General features: G+C 51.1%; 3 protein-coding genes and 1 long non-coding RNA gene across 7 annotated transcripts in view; 2 read left to right on the top strand and 2 right to left on the bottom strand.

Annotated features, from left to right (window-relative positions):
• Nucleotides 1–8,460, top strand: part of TMCO4 (transmembrane and coiled-coil domains 4) — a 32,963-nt gene extending 24,503 nt beyond the window's left edge. For both annotated transcript variants that reach the window (XM_032448668.1, XM_015882299.2), the window contains one exon: nucleotides 6,028–8,460. In XM_032448668.1, coding sequence (XP_032304559.1) covers nucleotides 6,028–6,447 — 420 coding nt within the window. In that variant the 3' untranslated portion in view covers nucleotides 6,448–8,460. The remainder of the gene's footprint in view (nucleotides 1–6,027) is intronic.
• The window catches only part of HTR6 (5-hydroxytryptamine receptor 6), a 36,217-nt gene extending 22,552 nt beyond the window's left edge, over nucleotides 1–13,665 (bottom strand). For 2 of the 3 annotated variants that reach the window (XM_032448669.1, XM_032448670.1), the window contains exons 1-2: nucleotides 11,167–13,665; nucleotides 7,791–9,261 (exon numbers count right to left, since the gene is read on the bottom strand). In XM_032448669.1, coding sequence (XP_032304560.1) covers nucleotides 8,602–9,261; nucleotides 11,167–11,895 — 1,389 coding nt within the window. In that variant the 5' untranslated portion in view covers nucleotides 11,896–13,665 and the 3' untranslated portion in view covers nucleotides 7,791–8,601. The remainder of the gene's footprint in view (nucleotides 1–7,790; nucleotides 9,262–11,166) is intronic. The other variant, XM_015882302.2, reaches the window with a different exon arrangement.
• On the top strand, nucleotides 10,189–24,356 carry LOC116654312. Its single transcript, XR_004309454.1, has 2 exons — nucleotides 10,189–10,954; nucleotides 21,855–24,356. It is a non-coding gene; the product is annotated as an uncharacterized LOC116654312 (long non-coding RNA).
• On the bottom strand, nucleotides 13,771–20,975 carry LOC107323342 (neuroblastoma suppressor of tumorigenicity 1). The gene is made up of 4 exons (XM_015882319.2): nucleotides 20,798–20,975; nucleotides 15,315–15,509; nucleotides 15,112–15,223; nucleotides 13,771–15,034 (listed from the first exon to the last, which is right to left on the bottom strand). The coding sequence occupies exons 1-4, from the start codon at nucleotides 20,818–20,820 to the stop codon at nucleotides 14,780–14,782; spliced, it is 585 nt and encodes a 194-aa protein (XP_015737805.1). The 5' UTR covers nucleotides 20,821–20,975; the 3' UTR covers nucleotides 13,771–14,779.
• Nucleotides 24,357–24,759: the final 403 nt, after the last annotated feature.

The following is a 24,759-nucleotide window of genomic DNA, read 5'->3' as shown; positions in this document are numbered from 1 at the left end:
TCATTCTTCCTGCTGTGACCCCTCCTGCCTATCCCCACAAGCTGGTAGCACTGTCAGTGTTGCTTTGGAGCCAAAGGCACTTTTAAATTCTTTCTGATTTTTTGGAGCACCAGCCTGCTGTGCCTATAAATACCCAACTGTTACCAGCTCGTTTCATTCATTATAACTGAGCTGTGAGCCCTTGCCAGAAAACACAGAGCTTAATGCCATACAGATAAAAGAAGAACTTCACAGACCATAATGTAGGCCTCCCAGAAGGAAGTGGTATGGTTGAGACTTTTTAACGTGGTTGCTCTCCTTCTATTTCTATTGACCTTTTGCTTCCTGACCCTCCAACCCCCTGGAGTCCCGCAGACCTGACCCTGCCCACAGCCTCTCCATTCTTCCCCATAGGAGCCATTTACCATTCAGCTAAATGAATCGTGGCTGCAGAGCTGCTCATCTTCTGCTGTTGTGCATCTGTGTCCGTGCTGCCTGATGCCAGCAGACAATCCCAGCACTGTTCTCATTTCAGAAAGAGCTGACAATTTCACTTCTTTAATCTTACTGCAAAGCACCGGGGGGGGGAAAAAAAGAGCAATTCCCACAGCGGGGAAAACCTGTATTAAGTAGGTGTCATTCTCTTGATCCATCTTCCAGAGCATGGAGCTTTATGAAAAGAAACACAGTGTGTTCTTTTTAAAAGTAAAAGGAGAGAGCAAGAAGGGGAAGGAGATATTCAGAGGCTCTGTGTAAAAAGTGACAAGTAAGCAGGGATGGATCTTGCTGCAAATACAGTGCGGTTGCATAAGAGAAATATAGAGGGATGTTTTCTATAAATTACAGAATAAAAGAAAGCTGCTTTATTTAAAAAAGAAGAAAGAACAATCTGTCTTTCTGGTAGAAGAAACGAAACATAAGAACATCTACAGCAGTTGAGGCTAATATCCATCAAGCCCAGTATCCTGCCTAACAGAACATCCTCCTGATCTTCCTACAGAAATACAGAAGATGGGAGAGGGAGGCACTGCACACCCATGGCAATGCATATCCTTATTTATACATGTAAATCAGGTATCTGCCTTGCAAAGAGCTTGTCATTCTGGTGCACGTTTCAGATAAATGAACTGTAAAGGCTCAAATAAAGGAGGACTAAGCGGCCTCTGTAGGATTCAGCTTCCCAGTAAAGGCTTTTTCTTTTTTTTTTTAACTGAATTCCATAAAATATTTGGAGTTTCTTTCATTCAAATACCTTACACGGAAAGATTTATAACCCACAACACACATCTGATCTGAAAAAGGTCCTGAAGTGATGCAGAGACTCCATTGTTTGTAGGTTGTGTTGCTTGAGAAGTGCTCCGTGGTGATTCAATGGAGCCTATTGCTTTGCTGCTTCCCCACATGAGTTTTCCTCTTTGGCTCACAAAACATTAAGAATAAATAGGATGACTTGAGAAATGGGCACATTCACAGCCCACAGAGATAGGGCTGCTAATGAGGAGACAGCTTGACGCGGCGCTTCCAGTGAGGGTGCCTGTCTGTACTTGGAAGAATTTGGCTTGCTGGGATTGCAGAAGTCTCCGTTGCATCCTGAGATCACCAGAAAAAGTACATTTCATTCTCAGCTTCAGTGGAAATTAAGAGTCTAAAAAAAAAACAGGAGTGCTTTTCAATTAAGCTCTCACTGCTTTTGAGGAACAGTTAATGATGATCGTTAATTGCCTGCTTTTCAGCACGATCAGCAGGCACTGGGATGAGCTTATCTGTCATGCCTTCATTTCTTTTCCTGCCCTCAGCCCTCACAGATCACTCTGGGGCTCTGCAAAGGACCTGGAGACACCCATCTGCTGAGGGACCTACAGCGAGGGCAGCTGGAACAATGAAGGTCCTGCTGAAACACAGCCTGGGACAGGGAGGGATGAGCAGTGATAGAGAAATAAACCTGAGTGATGCAGGGCTGCTGAGTGTGAAAGTATTTTATGGACAGCTTCAGTATTTCATCATCTCACAGTCCATCAAGGATGAGCACTACTCTGGGCCCAAAGGGCTTGGTTCTCTTTGCATTACAATCTTCAAATGAGTGGTGGACGAGCAGACCTCCCTCTGAACACGACTTCACCTGTGAGGCATTTCTGGCACGTCTCTCTTGATTAGAATGTTTTTCTTTTTTTTACTGGCTGTCAGTGAATAAAAAAATGAAGGAAGAATTTTCTCCCACTCAGCAAATGCAGTTATAAAAGCCTTCCTAATGGTTACAATGGCACTGATTTGTTCAGTGGATTTATTTGACAGCACCTGTTAGAGATACCAAGGAAGTCATTGAGCTGCAATGTATTAGATTGATTGCTGTTTGTTCAAGTGGGATATTGTAGATTGCATTTTGCATTAACATTTGAATACTGCAGCACTGCTCAGAGTCAGAATGCAGGCAGAGACAAATCCAGTCCTCTTCATGGTGTTACAGGGAACTGATCTACCCTGAAAGAATTCCTTAGTGTCTTCTCTTTAGTCTCACAATGTTTTCTTCTCAACTTCTTCAGCATCCCAAAGATGTGTTTCTTTTATTCTCATCCCTTTGTCAGCTGGCAGAAGGGAAGTGTTGGTGATGGTGGTGCTGAAACAGCTCTTTGGTGGCCAGGTTTGATGATGATTTCTTCCTGGAGCTGTATGCAAGTCTTTGTGGAGACAAGTCGAGTTGTTTGCTAGGCTGTAAGGGTTGTGTTCCTCCATTATTTGAGGTGCACTGGGATATAAAAGCTCACAGAGATGATTTCTTCCTCTTCATGTCTCCCTGCTACCCTGAAGTTGGACTTAGTTTTCAATGGTGCCTCTTGCTGTTGAAGACATATGGGAGCTCTAACAATCAAATCATATATTAAATACATGTTAAATACATTTTTATCTTTAGAATTCAAGCAGTGGGCATTGATAATGTATTGAAACAGAGGAAGGAACTGAAAGGCTTTCTCCAAAAATAAAAGTGCACATGGAACCATTAATAACTGCCAGCAAAAGCAGTGGAAGTTTTCCATAAGTCGTGTAATAATGTTTGATTCTGGAAGAGTGGCTACACAAAGCACAGTTGGGTGAATTTAGGAGTATTTAGCTTCCTGTGTCCTACCTGCTGCTGGTTGAACCCATGTCTTGAGGCCACCCGTGCAAAGTTTCAGTCCAGTATAGGAGGCAGTAAGGACAAGAGGCTGTAATCTGCACCGGGAGGATGACGCTGAAGCAGCACAGCTCTCCCTGAATGACCCATTAAAAGAGAGAGGGCAGTTTGATTTCTAGCAGTGCAGAAGTGGGTGCTGATGTAAGGAGGAGAGTTATGCCCTTGTAACCTAAGCGTTATCTTGAAAGCTGTTATCACTCTGCAGCCACCTTATCATTTCCTCTCAGTACGTACAGTCATTTCCATCAACAAAATGGGAGCAGAGAGAGATGTGAGCCATGGCCCCAGCAGAAGTGCTTGGGATCAGCACAAGTCTTGTAAAGGATGAGTCTTTTTGGGCAGTCTGAGATGAGGCACCAGACCATTTCCCAACTATAATGGTGAATCATGCTCTAACCCTTGTTCCATCAGTTATTCAGAGCAGGAATAGAAACATTAAAGAGGAATAATGCAAGAGACATTGAGAGTCTTTGCAGCTCCACCGAATTTTCCACAAATAGAACTTGTTGCAGACGTCAAATTCTTTATTAATCCATTTAAATCCCAGCTTCTAAATTACTGGTCATGTTCACTGTCCTCGCTTCAGTAAAACACTGTTTCCAAAGAATAAATACTGGAGAATCTTGTTTCTGTGGTAACTCAACCCAGTCGCAGCCTCTTTCAAGGTTTGCTTGATGTTCTGATGGCATCTCATGATGGGAATCCACTCTTCCATTGGCTTTTACATTCACTCCAACTCCAGCACCATTCCTCTGGCTGAGCAGTGTGTGGTTGCTGGGTTTTTGCCATAAGCTTCCAGAAAACACTGGGGAAAACAGGAAACTCTGGCAAAACCAAATGTCCTCTGTCAAGCAGGGTACACCCAGCAAGTGGGAGGAACTCCAAGCATTTTGATGGTCCTTGCCACCATATGGAAGCAGGAGGCTGCATGGGTTTTGAGGCAGTATCTATGACTGAGGAATTTTGGAAAGAAGAAATAGAGGTATTTGAGTTCCTTCCCTTAAAATCAGAAGGAAATCCTGTAGATCGTTCACTGTTGATACCGAAAGGAGGAAACTCTTGATGTTAAACTGAAGGTCTTTCCATCTCTTTCTGAAGTGATGGCTCCTTCCAGCTGACTGATAAATCCACCCGAATGCTGTTACAGTCTATAATCAAACTGTACCAAATTGGTGGTATAAATATTTGGGTCGTGCCTTCCAATGAGTCAAAGTGACATCAGTTACAAGAGGGGAGAAGTCACCTTAGCACAGTGATAAACCGAACCCACTGTTCCTTACAACAAGCGTAAATCTGTTTGCTTTGGTTACAAGAACACTTTTCCATTCCTTTTGTTCTGATATTCTTCCTGAACTTTGATCTGACAAAGACTCAAACAAAAAAAATTGTTTATTTCTCTTTAAAGATTTTATTGTCTGTTGCAATGTAGAAGTTCCCAACACACCCAGCAGAAGCATTCAGCTCTTTGGACAGCAGATGGAAAGAGGTTTTTGAGAAGTGGAATTGCTGAATTTTCCCACTGTGGTGCCTTCACTGCTTGGAAACTGCAGGGAATTTTGCTTGCTGTTCTGTTGGTGATGGTTCAGTAAGATTCCAACCACTGAGATCATCTAGTTCAGCCCTCAGCACATGCCTATGACCACTCTACGTCATGTCACTCCATTCCACTTCTGCCCCAAGCCCTGACCAGCACAGGTTGATTGTAATGGCCATAGGGGTTTCAGAACACAGCAAACCAAGAGATCCAGCAGCCCTTCCCAGCCAGTCTGTTGCGTTCTTATTTCTCTCAACCTCATCCAATGCTGGGCTTGTTTCCTTCCTTAGCACCAAGCTCTGCTGTGGGGCAGTAAAAGATCTGTACTCTTGGGTAGAGCATCTTAACAACCAGTCCATGAGACCCTCGATAGTTATTTTAATTAACTAATCTGTTCAAAACATCAAGAGCCTGTTGAACCATCTGGACTGATTAAAGTCGCATATTGCATCACTGACGTGCTGATTAAATCCTTCATTTTGCTCCAAGTCCTAAGTGCCTCCAAATGTTACCACTCAGAGGCTGCTTCACACAATTGGGTAGGAGCTCTGTGCTCTGCATTGTGCTTCCAGCTTTGGAGACCTGAAGACCGGTCTGTAGGAGGGTCTTGGCTGTAGTTATCTCTAATGTGAGGCTTGAATGGGACACCCAAATCAGAAAGGGCAGCTTCTGCCTTTCCAGCCAGGTAGCCTTTAACACATAATAATTATTGCTGCAGAGGAGGTTTTCTCTCCCTCCTGTGCCCTGACATGAAGGACACATTCCTAACATCTGTATCAGAAGGGTTTATCTTATCATGGAAATCACCCTACAGATAAATGTCTGGTTATTTACTGCTGGTTTTAATTTGGTTTATGAACTTAAAACCTCGTGGACTCCCAGTTTTATATGGGGCAGATCAATGCACATTTAAATACTACCTCCTCTTCCAGCCAACACACTCAGCAGTTGTTGCTCCAATTACTTTATCTCAATATAAATTAGCTGTTTACTTTTACAAGGAAGATGAGGCATAGGGAGGGTGTATGATTTACCAGAGAACAGGGAGTTGAACTGAGTCAAGGAGTTTCCTACCTGGGAGTCTGGTACCAGAGCAGATCACCTCCTCCTTTACCCTCATTGGCACTCAGAGTCCAGTCTTGTCACTCTATGCATTCCTCAGGGTAAAGCAATCCAGGAGCACAGCCGTGTAGGGTCATTTCCAGAGAATACCACCTATCTCCCTTTCTGCTTGTCGGAGCTGAAACCAAATCTCATGGCAGTGGTGGCTTTGGGGATGGAGGACTGGACTGATCTGGGTTCCCTGTAGCTTCCCCACTAACTGCACTCCTCCTGTTGCTTGTAGGTCAGCGGCCACCTGGACTACATGAAGCAAATGGACGTGATTCTGAAAGCTGTGGGCATTAAAACCAAGGAGTGTCGGCAGGAGGAGAAGGGCAGCGTCAGTCTTTTCTCCCCTCTAGCCAAGAAATCACAGCAGGCAGCAGGCAGTGAGACTCAGGAAGAGGAAAACACTGTGCAAGAGGAGGATGGAGCTGACAGTGACTGCCAGGCACCCACAGCCAGCACCAGTGTGAGCTGTGCACTAACACAGCCAGTGAGTGCTGGCACGAGCAGCGATGGTGACCTGCACCCAGGAGATGATTCCTTGGCCAGCTGTGCTCACCAAGAGGATTCCCCTGGATCTCTCTTGGCAGAGAGCTCACCTCCCTGCCCAGCCTGCCCCAGCAGTGTGAAGCAGGCAGCGGGTGATAGCACAGACTGAAATGAATCTCCAAACATTCTCTCCTCACAGCCCAGCTGCCACGTGCATCGTGCCCAGCATCAGCTGCATGGAGCCATCCTCAGCCTCCTGCCCTACACAGTCTGCAGAGCTTCCCATGCAGGATGTGAATTGCTGCCCTGCAGCTCCCTCGGCTGCTGCGTGGCTGGGTGGGAGGCAGCAGAACTGTCAGCAAGCCCATACTTTGCCTGGTCTGTGTGGAGGCCAATTGCAGCTCTTTGTGACCAGCAGGGATGCTCAGCCAGCACTAAAACCGCTCTCAAAACACAATCAGTAGAGCCCACAGAGCTGAGCTGCAGCTTTCAGGCCCTGTTGAGGGCCCAGCACATGGCATCACAGTGTCACTGGATCACAGCTGTCAGAGCAGTCTCCCACTGCTCTCCCATTGACAAGAAAAAGCCAATTCTGGCCCAAATCAGCACAGTTCCTCAGGAAGCAGTGCCAGTCCCCTCACTGAACAAGCTCTTTTATTCTTGAGTGAAGCAGCTGCCACCATTAGGGATCATGGTTCTGGTATTTAGCTCTTGGGAAAGCAGGTGGCTCTGTTGGTATCTTTAAGCATGTTGTGGTCATTAAAAACATTTTTCCACTTCAGCTCTGCTAAGCAGGGAGGTGAAAGGATGGGAGCCTCTGGCTGCCCTCCCTGCTCTGCTGCAGGTTTGCTACCATGGCTCTGACACTTTCCAACCTACAAGGTTGTTTCCCTCACTGCAAACTGAGGGCGATGAGTGTCTGAGACCTCGTTACTACAAGGAACATGCTTTGAGTCCCATAGGTGAAAAAACAGCAGAAAACAGAGTGGGCTTTTTATGACTTATTGCTTTGGTGAAGCTTCTTCCTTTGCAAACCATCAACCCATAGAGACTTTCATCTTGTGTCCCACACACATCTCCAGCCTTAAAAGCCCCCTCTAGTTATATTTCTAATTGGTTTAAAATAAAGCTAATACTTGGCATAGAATTAACACAAACCTCTTTGATATCTCTCTCCTTTCATAAAGTAAATTGACATCCGCTCCCTTTTTCCTCAGCCTCAACCTGGAGGGACTCAGCTTTACACAAGGTCCTTTTCTAACTGATTTTGCTGCTCAGCCCAAGAAAATGCAACTTAGTAAGAACGTGGCAAGAGGATAAACCCCCTCCTGTGAGCACCTCTGGGTTTTTCAGTGTCAAAACAAGCGTTGTATGGTACAAATACCTTCCCACCTCCTGATTTGGAATGTCTCATTGACTCAGTGCAATTACAGCTTGTGTTTTTGGCTCACTTGGAGCCCTCCCTGTGCCAACAACCTCCCCTTTCTTTCCCGAGCTTTCCACACACCTTACCTCCGGATTATTTCTCATGCAGTCGAACACGCAGCACAGCAACACAGGATGAAAATGAAATGAGACTTCGCCTGCCGTGTGGTTTTCTTCTCCTTGCTTCCCATGTTGGAGGGACTCTTTGGATCCACTTGTGTAAGTGTGTGCTTCAGGGGGGCAGCCAAAACCTCATGGTGGGGTACCAGTCCAAGAGGGGCACAGCGACAGCCTTCCAACCCATCTCTGATCTGAAAGGCACTTGAGGAAGAATTGGCTGAAGGAATTTGTTGGTGTTTATTAAATGCCTGCTGACTGCATTGGAAGATTAAAAAAAAAAAAGTCTTTTCTAATGGTATCGTCTTCAAATTGATGGGTTGTCAGAGCAAAGTGTGATGGCTGTATGCCAGAAATAGGAAGCTGTAGGATGAAAGCTAAAGGAAAGCTTATTTCTTTCCTTACTACTTGTCAGGATACCCGTGGAGCCACAAACAAGCTGAACACCCACGCCCTTGTGGAGTATCCAGAAAGCAGCGCTGAACATTTCGCATCAGATTTAATCCCCCAAAGCTCAGACTGCTCATGATTAAAGAGGATGGTTTCAGCGTGCTGCAAGTCACACAGGAAACTGACAGATACAGCCCAGACCAGGCGAGGAAATTAAACCCCCAGTAAACACGATGCGCTGTGGACTGGAGCAGCCCCAAACCTTGTCTGTGAGTCATGGGATGTGCTTCCCACCTTTTCTTTCCTCTTGGTGTGAGTTAGTGGGCTGTACAATCAGAAGCTGAGCACCTCCCCTGGGCTGAAGCACAGGGAGACATACCCAGGCTGGCACTCAGGCCACAGGGGTGCCAAGCTGCCGGCGCTGCAGCTCCAGCTCTGGGGTTTCCATCTCAAAAAGGCCGACCAAGTGAGCACTGGGGGCTGGCAGGGCACCTTCAGCTCTCGGTAGCAGGCTGTGTTCATTTGCCACCACCTCAGAGACAACAGAGTCAGTCTCAGCTTGTAAAGTGAGGACGTTCTTGAGGGACGTGGCCACACGGGGCCCACTGTTGGAGTTCCTCATGGAGAGGGAGATGGCGCTGGGCCGGGGCTCCCCAGTGCGCCGGCAGCAGGGCAGGTATTTGCCCATGGCTCTCTTGAAGTCCCTCATGAAGAGTGGGTAGATGATGGGGTTCATGGTGCTGTTGCAATAGCCCAGCCAGGTGAGCACATCAAAGAAGCCAGCTGGGATGCAGTCACACACTGCCTGGTGGGAGACAGTGAGGGTTAGATGCAACTTCCACTGGAAAAAATAAGCTCTTTCTGCCAAAAGAAAACCCAAGAACTTGCTTACTTGCGTCACATTGGTGACAAAGAAGGGGAGCCAGGCCACGAAGAACATGCCCAGCAGGATGCCCAGCGTCAGGCTGGCCTTCAGTGCCTTCTTGCTGTGCTTGTTGGCGAACCTCCTGCTCTCACTTCCAGCTGCAGGTTGACTTGGGGCATGGGGAACCTGCAGTGGGAGACAGATGGTGGTGAGTAAACACTTCTCACCAGGCCGGAGCCTCCTGTAAAAGGGAAGTGTCATTTGGTGCTGCAAATCCTGCAAGAAAACCTCACTATTATATAGTGTCTTGGTGAGAGTAAAGCATGCCCCGAAGAGGCAGCTCCAGCTGCTGATTAGAGCAGCAAACTAATTATATTTCTAAAAGTGGGACGTCAAACATGTTAGCCTACAAACACCGTAACTAACTCAGTTCTCTGTCCCTTCTCTCAATCTAAAATTAAATTACTATCTCATCTCTCTGTCATAATTAGGTGAGGCCCAATTGCCACTCAGCTTCCTGCCCAAAAAAGGAACGAAAATCCATTTGAAAGCACAAAGTCTCCCCAGCTGACACTGCATTGTCAGCTGGCCACGCTCTTGAGCTGATGTGGGGCTTCTACAAACAACCTACAACCTGCACCCTGCTGGGATCATTTCCTCACTTTAATTCTGCTGAATAATTGGTGGATTAAGGCTCCCTGTGGCAAAGGAAAGTACCTGGGCACCCCCTGAGCAGGGCAGCAGTGGGGCCATGAGGCTGTGATGGGTTTGGTTGGGTTGGGTTTGGTTTAGGTTTTGTTTGGGTTGTATTTGGTTGGTTGGGTTTGACTGGGTTTGTTGGTTGTGTTGGGTTTAGTTGGGCTGGATTTGGGCTGGGTTCGGTTTTGGTTGGGTTTGGTTGGGTTTAGTTGGTTGGGTTTGATTGGGTTTGTTGGTTGGGTTGGGTTCGGTTTGGGTTTTGGTTGGGTTGAATTTGGGTTGGTTGGGTTTGATTGGGTTTGTTGGTTGGGTTGGGTTTAGTTGGGTTGGATTTGGGGTGGCTTTTGGTTTGATTTGGGTTGGATTTTGGTTTAGTTGGTTGGGTTGGATTTTGGTTTAGTTGGTTGGGTTTGATTGGGTATGTTGGTTGGGTTGGGTTGGGTTGGGTTGGATTGGGTTGAATTGGGTTTGGCTTGGTTGGGCTTGGTTGGGTTTGGTTGGGTTTGGTTTGCTCTGTAGGGTCCAAAAACCCATCATCCAGGGGGGAGAAAACAAACACGTCTCGATATTGCCTGCTTCTCCTTTGATACTAATTTACCTTTTCAAAGCCTGGTACAACTTATTGTGTGCAGGAGGGCTGGCTAGGTCTGAGTCCTGACTCCTTTCTTAAAAGAGAGAGAACAACAAACCAAATCAAGGCACTTAAATGCAATTAACTTTGTCTTTTCCTGTAGGATATGAGGTCAGTAAAGCCTATTAGAAGGAATTAAAGCTGTTAGATTTAGTGGCAATTACCTTCTCCTGGAGATATGCAGACTGCCCCAGCTGCAGCCACACTTTGGTATCTTGCAGTTCCTACTGTAGACCAGGTAACAAAAATAGAACCTGGGTGTGCAAAAATAAGGTGCCCTCCAGAATTTCCTATTTGCTATTTAAACTCCTGCTCCCCCATATGTCTCACACCCACCACGGCCAAGATTTCCTAGCTGAAAGTCAGATTAAAACCCTCTGGGATGAGATGGGAGGGGGGTGAAGCAGCATTTATTTTGTATTTTTGCATCTGAATTTGTTTCTCTGCTTCTGCTCATGCTGTTCCTGTGCTCCGGAGCAGTTTCATTGCTCGCCATTGCAGGGATGTGATGTGGGCACAGTGCAGAGGCGCCGTCCTCCATCCACAGAGGTGGGTGTTGCTCCATCCAGTTACCAAATCCCATCCCAGGAGAGCATGAGATGCTGCTGACAGCCGGCAGTGATGGGCTGTGACACAACACATGGGAAAAAGGCACCTGCTGGAGCCTCATCATACTCAGATTCAAGCTGTGGAGACTCACAGCCTTCCCTGCTTCCTGGCTTCTCCCAGTGACTGTTTCCCACCCGCCTGCAGCCCTTTACCTGCTCCGTGCTCTCATCGGCGGTGGCAGTGGCCACGTTGGAGGCGAGGGAAGCCACCTGCACAGCTTGCTTGCGGGCTGCTAGGAGGATGCGGCAGTAGGTGAAGGAGATGGCAGCGGATGGGAGGAAGAAAGTCAGGCAGGAGGCCACCAGGGCATAGGGCAAGCTGACCACCAGCCGGCACTGCTCCTCGTCCCCCCGGGAGGTGACATTTGGGGACCAAACCTCGAATTCCAGCTTGTGCCAGCCCAGCTTGATGGGCAGGAAGGAGGCCAGCGCAGCCAAGGTCCAGGTGGCCAGGATGAGCCAGAGGGCCCTGCAGGATGTCATGCGCAGCTTGTATTTCAGAGGGGAGATGATGAGCAGGTAGCGGTCCAAGCTGATGACGCAGAGGTTGAGGATGGAGGCGCTGCAGCACATGACGTCGAAGGCGCACCAGAGGGAACAGAAGTCTCCCCGCAGCACCCAGTGGCCATAGAGCTGGTTGAGCATGGCCGGGGGCATCACCACCAGCCCCACCATCAGGTCGGACATGAAGAGGGACACCAGGAAGTAGTTGGAGGTGTTGCGGAGTGAGCGCTGGGTGACGATGAGGAGGATGAGGAGGAAGTTCCCGGCTGTGGTCAGCAGGATGATGAAGCAGAGGAAGGCGGCCACCCAGCTGCTCCCCACCAGCAGCGAGCGCTCCCCCAGCACGCTGGCATTGGGGGACCCCAAATTGCCCTCCATGGGGAGCGGGGCAGCAGGGCCGGCTCTGCAGCTGGGGACCTTCTCCACCTGCTAAGTGATCATCGCCGGAGCCAGCTGCATGGGGAGGAATGCCATCCCTCCGGCTGTCCTCCTTTCTGCTCTCCCTCTGTTCACTGGCAATCAGGGCACAGTGACATTTCCAGGAGCCGATGAGCACTAGGAAGATTCCCCCTCCCCGTTACTCACAGCCCGGCGTCCACTCGCCCCTGCAAATCCTCTCCGTGCCGGGATGTGCCCGGACAGCGCTGCTGGATCCGTGGGTACCGGGGGAGCTCCGGACGGGAGGACACCTCGGACTCTGTGATGCTCTGAATGCTCTGCACCGGGAGTCAAGGACCACGGGGAGCCGCCCGGCGGTTCCTGCCCCCCGGCAGAGGTGGGTCTGCCGTGCAAGGATGTGTGTGAGCTCGTGTGTGTGTGTAGGAGCCAGCCAGACTTTTACCTGCTGCTCTGCGATGCACAGCGCAGGATGCAGAAATGCCGATTCGGAGGAGGTGGAGCGGAGGGGAGAGGAGGAGATGAAATGAAATGCTAATGGAAACGGGGATTTGCTCTAAACTCTACGAAGTGGCAGCCGGAGAGTTCCCTTCTCTGCCTTAAAGAGACAAGCCCGCACCGTGCTCTGTGCTGTGCAGACCCTGTGCTCGCTTTGCAGGCCAGCATCGATGAGAGCAAAATTGTGCTGAACCAAATACGGAGCAACAAAACCTGCATCCAATACCTGGATGCAGCTGATGGAGAGATGGGACAACCCTACATTGCCATGGCCAGAGCAGCAATGAGTTGTGATGTGCCCGTTTGACCCTAATGCACCTAAGGCATCCTAATGCCTGTCATACCAGCGGGAAACTCAAACATGAATGAAGGGAAGGAACAGAACTTTGTCTCTTTGTCGAGATCTGCTTTGCTAATCCTCATTTCAACAACTCTGCCCTGCTTTTCACAGCAGCTGAATGGCCGTGCCTGGCCTGGATGCCAGCTGTGAGCGAGACAGAAAGGAGATGCACAGCAGGGCTATGCCTGCATGCAGCTTCTGCCCCCATTGCATCTGCAGGACGCTCCCATGCAAACCTCCCCTGCGTCACACTGTCCTGGCAGGCAGCCGGGGCAGAGCACGCACACACCAGGCTCTGATCGCAGCAGGGGGTTTCTTGAGCATAAAGTGCTTGTACCAGGAAAGCTTCACTTCCTCGTCCCATCTGCGCTGGGAACAAGCAAAGAAACCCACCCTGAGCTCACACTGCGCTGCCTCCCAGCTGGGATAGATCACTGCAGCAGCACATTGAACCCAGCTGGGCTCATGCTGCTGCTTGGTGAGGAGGTGCAACGTCCTGCTTCCTTATCAGCATCTCAGCTTCACTGCAGAGCTGCTGCTCCACAGGACACCGAACAAAGCCTGAGCACCTGGGCACGCTGCAGCCCATCCAGCAGCTGGTCCTGGAGGCCACGAAACAAACTGGATCGAGAGTGTCACCTAGTGGCAACAGAACCCACCAAGGTCACACGGTACCATAAGAGCCCACGCCAGTGGGACCAGACGTGCAGACACGGGCCGGGCGCTGCATCCCTGCGGCTGGTTTTCCTTTCAGCAGCTCTTCCTGCTCTTGAATGGAAGGAGGCAGAGAGCTGAAGGGTTTCTTAGCTCTCCTTGTGCTCCTGCAGCGCTGCCCCGTTCTGACATCCAACTTGGTGCTGAAAACCAGACAGACGCATCGGAGCGCCCAGAAATGGAAGTCAGAACTAATTTATTTAAGGGGGGAAAATAAAACAAACCAAAACAAAACAACAAACCAAAAACCAACGAAAAACACAACCCAAAAGTTGTAAAAAAAAAAAAAAAAGGAGAGGGAGGCGTCGGTTACAAGCTCTGGAAGCTCTTGTCAGGACAGTGCCAAAGAAAACAGCTTTATACAACAGAGAGGGGTAGCAGGAGGGGCCCCCACCCTGAGCCCAGCCCTGCATCTGCAGTGGGGTCCAGAGCAACCCCTATAAAGGTCCATCAGCGTCCCAGGACTCGTCCCCCTTCTCCCTCCACCACCATTAAAGTGCAGCAGGGAAGGAGGGGAGAGGGGCCGGCTCCCACCCACAACCACCCCAGCACGGGCTGTGAGATGTGAAGCCCCCGGTGCCCATGGCACCTTTGCAAGCTTTGTGGTGGCCTGGAGGAGCAGCAAGGAAAGGGCTCTGAGCACCACAGCTCCCAGCAGCCTCACACACAGCCCCAGAGGCACAGCCAGGGCAAAATACTCCCTATGAGCAACCTAACGTGAAGGCATATGGGGGTTGGAGTAAGACCGAGTGAGTGCCAGGAGGAACAGAGCGCCCATGCTGAGTCCAGGCACACCTACGTGGGCAGGGGGAGTGAGAGGAAGAAGGGAGACCCCCCCCCATCCCACACGCCACAGAAGAGATGTGCATCTCCTGTGTGGCTGCAGGGAAGCTGCATCCCTTCTTCCTCCAGGCCAGGCAAGAGCCACGTACAAAAGAAAAACCCAGAGAGCTCATCAAGGGCTCCACAGCAGATTGAGGATCCTACAGACACCCCCTGGGGAGCCCGGCTTGGCTCCCACTCTCTACCAAAGCCCACATCCCTGCTTCTCTCAATATATTATTACTATGATGTGCAAGTACTTTTGCATCAGAAACCCCCCAGCCCTCCTTTGTCCCCGCAGCTCCAGCCCCACATCCAGCTCGTGCCTCAAAACGCTCCTCCAGCCCCAGGGTGTCGTGGAGAGCAAAGCGTGAGGGCAGCTATTAGACAGCAAAGCCTCCACCGCCCCCCTCCCTCCCCAAGCTCTGTCCCTCTCCCTCACACACACTCCCTGCCCGCGCCGCAAGGACAGTCTGTGCTGTGAGGGCCGGGTCACTCGTCGCCCTCCTCCTCGTGGTGGTGGTGGCTGGAAGCAGGGGGCTCTTCTACCTCCTGTTGGTGGTGGGCATAGTGGTGGGGGCCAGGACCCTCTGCGGGCATGTTCTCCTCCGCGTTCAAGTAGACATTGAACAGGGCTCCCTCGTGGCTCGGCTCCTTGCCACAAGCCTGGCAGCTGCAGTGAAGGATCTTCTCCACCAGCTTGTCAACCCTGGGGATCTCCTCGTTGCCTGGACAGTCCAACGTCACCTGGAGAGAGGGATGAGGATGCAGAGTGAGGCACCCAGGATGAATAATGCAGGGACTAATAGAGCAGGGGTACTCACGATTTCCCACATGGACTGGGCTGGCATGCAGGAATCGCAATGAACCAAAGACTCTGTGGACTGAGGGAAGGTGTTGGGCACGCTGTAGCTGAAGCACTGCCCCAGGCAGGCCCTGTGGAGACAACAGGAGGGAGGAGGGCTTAGGGAAGGGGCCTTTTCTTCCCAACAAAGGCAGGAAGAGATTTGGCAGGTGGGACCCCTACCTGTTCTGGATGGATTTGGACTCACAGCCGCTGTGCCCCACGATCTGGGTGATGTTCTTTGCTTCACACCAAGCGCTCTTGTCCGGGAAGAGGGCGAGTTTGTTTATGGGAGGTGGTGCAGCCAGGAGCAGCACTGGGAAGAGGAATCCAACCACAAACCGGAACATCATGGCCAGCTCTGCTGGAAATCTGCAACTGGAGCCAGGGAGCAAAGTGTCAGCGGGAAGGAAAACAGGCAAACTGACCCATCTGCAGCCCTTGGTTGGGACACACACACACATGGAGTGCTGCAAAGGGAGCGGGACGCGCTGCTCTGCCTCCCCCCTGCACCAAACCCTTCTCTGCCAAGCTCAGTGCCAGGAGTAACAGCAGCATTTCCACCACTCCTTACCCAAGCACAGGCTGGAAGGAGTTTGCAAAACAAAAGCATCTCCACCGCAACCCGCGCCAGGTTGGAAAGGTCGCAGCCCGCGGAGATGTTTGTATGTGAGGAAGGCGCAGACTTCCCAACGCTTCCGCTTCTCCCACCTTCAAAGCCAAATCCTCGCTGCTTCCCAGCAGAGCGGGGCTGCTTTCCCAGGGAGGAAAACAGCTTTTCTCCATTCAGCGCGCAGCAGGTGTCGCTGCAAGGCAGCGGGGACACGAGCAAACCTCCATCCAGAGGAAAGCGCAGAGATGGCCAAAGGAGCGTTGATTTTAGAGCCGTTCCCATTGGGCAGCACTGTCCTTCTGAGGATGGCAGACAATTCTTAGGGCTCATTTCCCTGAGAATTCTTTCCGTTTCATTAGGCAAAGCCTGCAATGTCCTGCTGAGGGACACGCCGCTGAGCTGCACACGCTGGGTTCGCTTGGTTTCCTCCAGCATCACTCATTCCTAAGATGCCAGCGGCTCCGTGCTGAGGAATCCCATTCCCAAAGGCAAGTCCGAGATCAGAGCTGGGATGTGACCCAAACAGCAATTGCAAACCCCCCGGGGAACAGCTGAAATTCCTCAGGAGTCAGCGCACAAGTTCACTTCCACATGAGAGCAATTTCCTTCCTTCCAAAGGAGGTGGGGGCTGCTTTTTGTTCCAGGTTTCTCTGCATGTACACATGGAGGAGAGCAGCTCCAATAGCTCCACTGCCTTGGAAGCATCCCTCTGCAGCCCGGCTCAGCAGACACCCAGGCACCAGGGATCACCTGCAGCATCTGGGCTCCTGCCTCTGATACCAAGAGGAAGGAGGGTGAGGTTGTGTGCTCTGCTAAAGCACAGACCCTGGCCTGGATTCAGGAAAGCACTTAAGCACATGTTAAAGTCCTGAGAAACGATGCCTTCAAGACCGGGGCCCCAACACTGTGGGGATGGTGCTGTTTGCAGCGGCACCAAGCAGGACAGTTACAGCAGTGCAGCTGAGTTTGGGAGGGAGCTGGGGCTGGAAACAGCCTGTTGGCAGCTGTGCCTCCTCCTCTGGCATCGTTGGAACCAGCCAAGCAAACAGAGCTGCCATGAAAACCATCCATGTGACAGCAGCCACAGGGCGGGGGACAAAAGCACTGTTTTCCTTCTCCTCCCAGGCTGGGAAGGGAAGCGAGAAAGGAAGATGAAGTATCCGAGCAGGTTTGCAAACTCACCATGAAATAAAGGCATTGAGCACATTCCTCAGTGACAAGTTAAATTACGTGGTGCAGCCCCTCAAGGAACAAGTGTGCACTCCCAGCACTGACCCCAAGCCTGGCCTGCAGGCAGGACACTGCACATGGAGCCTTCTTTCTCCTCTCCATGGATTGTTCTGGCCAAAGCTTTCCAAGCAGAAAGCTCAGCTCAGTTCAGGGTCTCCCCCTCTGGAACCACACTGCCCATCCCCAGCTGTATTCCTCCTCCTCTTCCCTCGCAGTGCCCAGGCGCCCTGGCTCTGCCCTGAAGACACCTGAGGTCACTCATGAGCACCAAAAACCAGAATTAAAACGCTTCTATCACAGCCCCAAGTTCCTCTCCCAGATGAAGGAGCAAAGAAATGACTCAGCCCTGGAGCCTGGCACATCCCGGACTCCAGAGACAAACAACATGTGCACAGCTGCAGCCTCAAAACCCACAGCCCTTTTCCAGCCACAACCTGCACCCACGGAGCCAAAGGGTAAAACATTCATGGCCAAAGGGTTTCAGCTCATGGCAGAGCCCAGGATGGGGGTCTGGAGGTGGAGAGCCAGCAGCCCTGAGCCCTGTAAGGAGGATGGTCCCAATGATGCCTGGAAGCAGCTGGGAAAACCTGCATCAATGACAGCAGTTCCCTACGAGGCCACGTTCCCAGCACCCAGCCCGCAGCTGTTCCCAGCCATTTGGAAACCAAACACTTCAGGAGGGAAATAGGAAAAACAAAAAGGATCTAATCGGCGTTACCCTGTTTTTCCAGAGGGAAATGTAAACTGTGATAGAAGACGAGCCTGCAGGTGGACGTGGGGAGTGTTTCAGGAGTGGTTTCATACGTTTATGCTGTATTTTTCTCAGCCAGGATCTTGCAGTTTTGCCATAAGGTTGGCATAAAGATGTATGTATGTATGTGGTGCCCATGGCCACACATGCTGCATCCCAGGTTATGCAAGACCTCTGAGCTTCATAAACACGGCTCAAAGCCCACCAGCATGGAAACACAGTCGGCTCTCAGCCACTAAAACCAGAAAGCACCGGATCCTTTTGGGGCTCTACTGCTGTGCCAGCAGTGCCCTGAATTAATGTGAGTGATGACATGGTAATATCGCCATGGGAGAGGGAAGAGACCAAGCTCTGAAAGTGGTTAGAGGTAATTCTTCAGGACAGCAAGACAGATGAGTGCTTAAGTGAAGGCAGAAATCCCATCTGAGAGCCTCGGCCTTGCTTCGCTGAGCTGCAAAACCTGGGATGAAACAACACGAAACAAAAAGGGGACACCCACCGTAAAGTGTTTAAATTGCACAAGGAAAAAGCCCTATAAACTCCTGCCCTCTCACCACGCAGCATTTCTCACTGCTCCTTTCTGAAGCAGGAGTTGTTAGAGCTCCTCGTTCTGTAACAGCACGGCTGGCTGATCTGCAGGAATAAAGCAGGAGGGAGGGAGGCCAAGTGCCTGAAAAACCCAACCGATGCTGCTGGAAAGAGAAATCCAAGCTCCTCTGCCTACTAAAGTCATTGGCGAGCTACTTAACGACCCAGGCTTAGGATGGGCTCTGAAAGGAGCGTTGCTGGAAGGACACGACGGCCTGTGGTGGAGGCGAGAGCAACGCAAGCAGTTTCTGGTGCATTATTCCAGCGGGTCGATCTGCTCAGTGTTAACACAGACACGGACAGGGGGGTGAAGCGCTGCCCTCTGTCCCCTCTCTCCTCCAGGCACCTGGAGCAGCGTTGCAGCTGCAGACCGTGTTCACATGCCCAGACCTGAGCGAGGTGAGGCTCCCATGTGCTGCCCCTAAATCAGACACCGCGGTTATTCAGTCCCTCCTATATCTGCTGTGGGAAGGGGCTGCTCGTTCCCTGCACACTCGTCCTTTGTGGGTGAAGCTGGGGAGGGTCCCAAGCTTTTCCTAGTGTCAGATATGAAGCCAGCACCATCCACGTCCCCGGGGCGCTGGATCCCAGCAGGCCCCAGCTCTGCTTTCACTTAACAAAGTTGGGACCGGCTCCCTCTGAATGACTCCGCTGGTGCAAATGAGATCAGAATCTGGCACCGCTCATCCTACTCGAAAACAAGCCTAACTGGAACCAGATAAAACCAGTCTGAGTAAATAGTGGCCACCGGGATGATGATTTCTTTTTGCTGAGCACACCCGCAGCGTAAGGCCGGCTCGCAGTATGGGATGGGTGTTGTCTCGAATGCCAACCCCGCTCTCTTTTGGTTCGGTCGCTCATTCATTACCAAACTTGCATAAAGAATCGAGCCGTGCCCCGTGCAGCGGGATCGGGTTCCAAGCTGACAGCGGGAGGTGGGAAGAGGGGACAGAACAGGGATGGATCCACAGCGACGGTCCTGCTGTTGTCCTGCTTGGGCCGTATCCGCAGCCAAAGCAATGGCAGAAATCCATCCAGCTCCAGTGCTGCTGTTCTACCTGCTTGATTAATCTCTGTTTTGCTGATAGAAAATCCATGGCCTGCACTACTTACCCACGGCATGAAGATTAAGAAGACGCAGCGCTGCGGGGCCGGCGGCTTTCAGGGCAAATGGAACCGCTCACAGCCCTGCTGCTCCCTGCAATTACTGCCAGGCGCTGGGGCTGACCTCACACTTGACATTCAGTCTCTCCAAAACAGCAGCTCTGGGCCCAGAACCCGCAGTGAAGGTCGATCACAGCCTGATCAAAGCGGCCGAGCCGTTCCTCCCTCCAGCTGTGCTCCTTTCCCCGCAGCCGGGCGCTCATGAGGCTGAGCTCGTTCGCCCTCTTTGCAAGACCACAAACTCCCCAAGCTGGAATTCAGCGCTGAGAGGTCAAGCCAAGAGCTCGGATTCTTCTCTGGAGCTGTTTGCAAACACTTGGGATTCTTATACTGAAGGCGAATTCCGTTTCCCGTCCTGCGGTTTGCAAATTTGAGGCGAGCTGCTTTTGTTTTTCAGATGGGAAACTGCCTTCAAAAAGCCAAAGTGCCACTTGTGGGACGGCAGATTTTTGGCCATTGCAAAGAGGATGGTGAAGTTCTTAGGCTAAAGTTACAAGGGAAATCCCTGCTTGTTTCAGCGAGGTGCTGATTTCTTCCCCCCCCCCCCCCCCAAGAATCCATATGGCAAAGCTTTATGGCAACTGCACCAACAGATCAATCTGAGTTTTGAAGTTGATGGGGTTAATCCCATACAAAAGAATTAGTCCGTGGGGCAGCGCATGAGGATGGTGCCCTCATAATTAGGCAAATTATGGCATAAGGGATCATCCTTTAGCTTTAATGAGCTAAACTGCATTCTGGCCCCCGAAACATCAGTAAGAAAAAGAGAAACCTCCCCCAAACGTGCAGCCTGTTGTATTGAACACGTAACGGATTGCTGCAAATCCTTGTAAAAATGGAAATGCTTTTGTTATGGTTGCAGAAGCGGCTACAGGCAGCTCAGATAAACCGGCTACGAGGAAAGGAGGTAAAACCCTCGGGATCCATTCGCAGTGCGAACTTCTCAAGCCGATCGCAGCTGGGACGACCTTCCTCCCCACTTCCCAAGCGACGGCTCGTCCTGCGCTGCTTTGAGAACCGAGCATTGCGGTTCTAAAGCCCCAACACGGCCGGGAAGAACTCTGCCCTACAGATGCGCACTCAGTGCTCCCCGTCTCTCGTCCTCTTTATTTCATTCGAGCTCAAAGCGGCGGTGAAAAAAGCTTTTATCGAGCGCACAGCCGGATCGCCCCGTCTGCAAAGCGCTTCGTGCCGGCGGCAGCGCGCTCATCAATCGCTCGGAGGAGAACGGGAGAGAAAACGAGGCAGAAAATCTATCGCTGATTGAAGGGCTGAGAAAAGCGAAGCGGGTCCGCTCGGTGCGGGCAGGGGGGTACTCACCACCCAGGACTCGGCGGGCACATCCCATGGGCTCCGGGGCCGCGGGCGGCGGCTGCGGGCGGTTACAGCCCCGCGGTGCCCGGCGGCTGCCGCATCCTCGGCGCCGCGGCCCCCGGAGGCGCAGGGCGGGCGGGAGCTGCCGCCTCCCTCCCCTCCTTCCCTCCCTCCCTCCTTCCCTCTTCTCCTCCCTCCTTCCCTCTTCTCCTCCCTCCTTCCCTCTCCCCGGTGCCGGGCTCCGGGCGGTGCCGCCGGCCCCGCCGCTCTGTATTGCACAATCGGGGCGTGGGGGGAAGGAAAGCGAAAGGAGGGGGGGGAAAGAGGGAGGGGACCGCCGCCTCCTCCTCCTCCTCCTCAGAGCGCCCTTCTGAGCCACCGAACGGGGCCGTGGGACGAAGGCAGCGCTGTGTGCGGAGGTGATTTCCCAGCGCTGCTTCCAGCGGTGACATAAACAAAGGCTGCGCTTTGGCTCGCTGAACGCAAACAATTCCCATTAAAACGCAGTATATAATAGAAAGGGTTTGGGGCAGAGGCTGAGCCACGGGGAAGGCTTTGAGAACGTTCTACAACTCACTTTGCTTTCCTTTTTCTCCTTTCTTTTTCTTTCTCTCCCTTTCCACCTCTCTCCCTCCACCTCCCTCCTTCCCATTCAGACTCACAGTGAAACCCAATGGCAAAATCTCGCTTCCATCATCTCTTTCTTACCCTGCTGGATACAACCTACCTGGCCTCAAACTGCTCAGCCCCAAAAGGGCCAACAATAGACAAAGGAGCAGCCTGAACTCAATTACCCCACGGGGCTGAACGTGGGCTTTGGACTCAGCCCTGCTCCTTGGGGCCAGTGCAACCAGCAGCATCGAGCTCCTGCCCAGGGGGATGTTTTATTCCCAATGATGAAAGGGTTGACGCCGCAGTTTTAGAAGCAGCTTCTCAGGTCTATGGATAATGAAGCTGGAGGCACAACCAGATACGTGGGATCTCAGCTGGGTGTGATTATTTGGAGCCATGTAAACCAGCCCGAGGTTCATTCACTGCTTCCTACTATTCATTTGTGTTCCAGGGCTGTAAACAGTCAAACAGCAGAAGAGGAAACGTGGCCATCTGAAGGTGGGGGAGCATCTGAAGGGTGAGGGCTCCTGCTCACTGTGGGCTCTGGGAACTTCCTACCTGCCCCCAAAACATTGGTGCCAAACCACACTGCTGTTCCCACACCACGCAGTGCAATATGTGGGTTAGTATGACACCACGCTGCAGCCTCACCTCATGACATCACACAGAGATGCCATTGGAAAGCAGAGCCTAAAAGGTCTGTGCCTTGATGGACATTCCACCTCCACCCTTTCCCTTGCTGCAGAGCACAAATCCACTCTCCAGGACCTTCCCTTCCTCACCCATTGCTGCTGTTTTGGGCCTGCTGACAAACACCCGCAGTGCCAGGGGCTCCTTCGCTTGTCAGGACAGGACTAGGAACTGTGGGCGTGAGAATGAACAGGGTGGATTTGGAAAGTTAAAAATAAAATGATTCCTTTTATTTGTGTCTTAGCGCAGATTCCAAGGTGACCTGCCCAGGGCTGGATGCTAGAAAACACTTGCAGGGAAAGGCAGCCTTTCTTTGGGTTAGGTGACATGAAGTAGGAAGCCCAACACACAGAAAAAGATGCGCAGAAAAGCAAAACTTATGGGCAGACTGGGCTGGCAGGGTCTGTGCTCAGGAGTAAGGGAAAAGGATTTATCATCAAGCTCATTAGAAAACATCTGGGCTCAGCAAAAGACCTGGAATGCAACTCAGCAGCGGGGCGCTCCTCTCTTCTCCAGTGCCGGGAATGTGAGCTCCTGCAGGGTGAGACTCGAGCCAGCTGTTTCCTCTAATCCCATCAGCCTTTCTGCCACGGGGGTCCAATGCTCTGCATGCAGGAGGGAACCAGAAAGTCCTGCTCCCTCCCCTCGGTGACTGGGATTAGTGGTTTCTCTGCAGTGCCGTGCCAATGCATTTTGGGGCCCTGGGGCAGCAGTAAAAAACAATGTACCCCTCCCATCCGCGAGCAAGTCCAAGTGTGTTTAATTGCTTTTCTTTCCACCTTGCCCAATTGCTCCCGCTCGCAGGCATGTCAGTCCCCTCCATCCCTCCCTTTCTTCCTTCCCCAGCAACTCAGGTCATGCAAAACTCTTCAACCCGTGTCTGCAGGGAGAGTTTCTACCTGGGAAGGCTGCGATGAAGGCTGGGCTTCATTCACAGGTGTCCTCCTCCCTAACAATTCAAACCCTTTTTTTCCCCCCTTCCACCTCTCTTTCCCTCCAACTCCATTACAACCAGCTAAACCCCCCCGTAACCACCTTAACTGCAACCCTCTCTTGTTCTGCTGCAGCTGGTGAGGAACTGAACGCAGCTTGCCAGGGGACACGGCCAGAAGTCTTGGCTTGTCATTGCTTTCTTCAGCACGCCAAGAGGTCTGAGCCATTTTTCACTGTTCTGCTTCTAATGTCTCTAACAGTGCCCTTGGTAGCGAGTGCTTCAGTTGCTCCTCGGGTGCATAACAAGAGTTAAAACTCTGAAGCCTCAGTGAAATCATTAGAGGCTCATCCTGTGCTCCGAAGAGTCACAGCGACCTTGTCTCTATCTACCAGCCCACCTCTATTTATACCTAATATGGATATAAAATCCACAGCTGAGCTGATAGAAAAACCACAGCCTCCCACAGGCCTGTCGCCTACCGGGGTGCACCCAAGGATTTCAGGGAGTTACTTCTCAGGCATAGGAGAACCCAGTTCCTGCAGCCCCAGGCTGATGTCCATCATCCAAAGATGCATTTATTGATGCATGAAACACCCCCAGCTCTTGACTGATTATCTCCGACACCATGTAAACTTCAGAGAGAACTAAACAAAAAACGGGCCCCGTGCCTGGAAGAAAAGGGGAATAAAAGCAAACAGCATCAGCTGTTCCCTCAGACCAAAGCAAGGAAGAGAAAACAGGCGATAGGGAGGAGCTGGGAGAGCAAAGCAGTCATGATCAGCATAGAAATAGATTGTGTTACATCAGAGAAGCATGTCAGGGACATCTTCAAGGAGTGTCTAATGGTGTCCTTGAGTCGAATAAATTCCTGCCTTTAGTTCATACCAGATTAAGCCGTGGGATGGAGATGAGAACAGTGCAGTCAACCTTTACAGCCTTGGAAGTTCAGTAGAATTTGTGGCCAACACGAACAGTTAGATCATCTGATATGAATCCATGTGTGTTACAGGTCATTAGACTTCACCCAGTTACTCCCATGTTGAGCTGTAACTTGTATTTCAGACACCGAGAGTTGAAAAATGCACCCATTCCTCTGCTGGCTCACCCCATTCTCAATGCTTAGAATCCAGTGCCTCACACCCAGCTGCTGGGGTCAAGCTTTAGTCTCTGCTTCTCATTGTACCTCTCCCCATTAGTAAACCCTGGTCCTGTGTATTTTTTTCCCTTCCCTTCCATGAATTCAGCTCCATATTTTAATAGACCAACTCTCACAGCTAAAGGAACAGCTTCTCTCAGTGCATGTTCCTGATTCAAGAACTGTTGTGGCCATTTTTGCACCTGTACTTTGTCCTTCTGGCATCCTCAAAGAGCTGAATCTCACCTCTGAGTGAAGCAGGGCTCAAAGCCGTGGCCAGGTGGGGAGAATATCATGGCTTTATCATAGGACAAAAGTGAGGTGCTGTCTATCACGACTGGGCTCCTAAATCCTCAGGGACCGCATGGCTCATGGGATTAGTGAGGGTCTTGGGTTAAGCTTTTAGTCACTGCTACTTCAAATGCAACACCAAGGGGGAGGAAGAGTATTCTTGTCTTAGACTTCTAAAAGAAACACACTCCTTCATATAACAAGAGATTTATGAACTGAGTTTGAACTGATAAGGGCATGACCTTTCCTAGGAAGGGATATACACTTCTAACCCAGAGCTGGAGCCTTTACAAGCAGTACCAATAA

Source organism: Coturnix japonica, chromosome 21 (assembly GCF_001577835.2).
Source record: "Coturnix japonica isolate 7356 chromosome 21, Coturnix japonica 2.1, whole genome shotgun sequence".
Taxonomy (NCBI): domain Eukaryota; kingdom Metazoa; phylum Chordata; class Aves; order Galliformes; family Phasianidae; genus Coturnix; species Coturnix japonica.
Note: the sequence above shows the minus strand (reverse complement) of the source record. Positions and strands in the feature narration are given on the sequence as shown.

What these genes read in the sequence shown, in the direction of transcription:
- LOC107323342 (XM_015882319.2), bottom strand. Translation starts at nt 20,820, where the DNA reads ATGTGCCCGCCGAGTCCTGGGTG. An exon ending in TGCCCGCCGAGTCCTGGGTG is followed by an intron (nt 15,510 to 20,797) that starts GTGAGTACCCCC and finishes CCCTGGCTCCAG; the next exon opens with TTGCAGATTTCCAGCAGAGC. An exon ending in TCCAAATCCATCCAGAACAG is followed by an intron (nt 15,224 to 15,314) that starts GTAGGGGTCCCA and finishes TTGTCTCCACAG; the next exon opens with GGCCTGCCTGGGGCAGTGCT.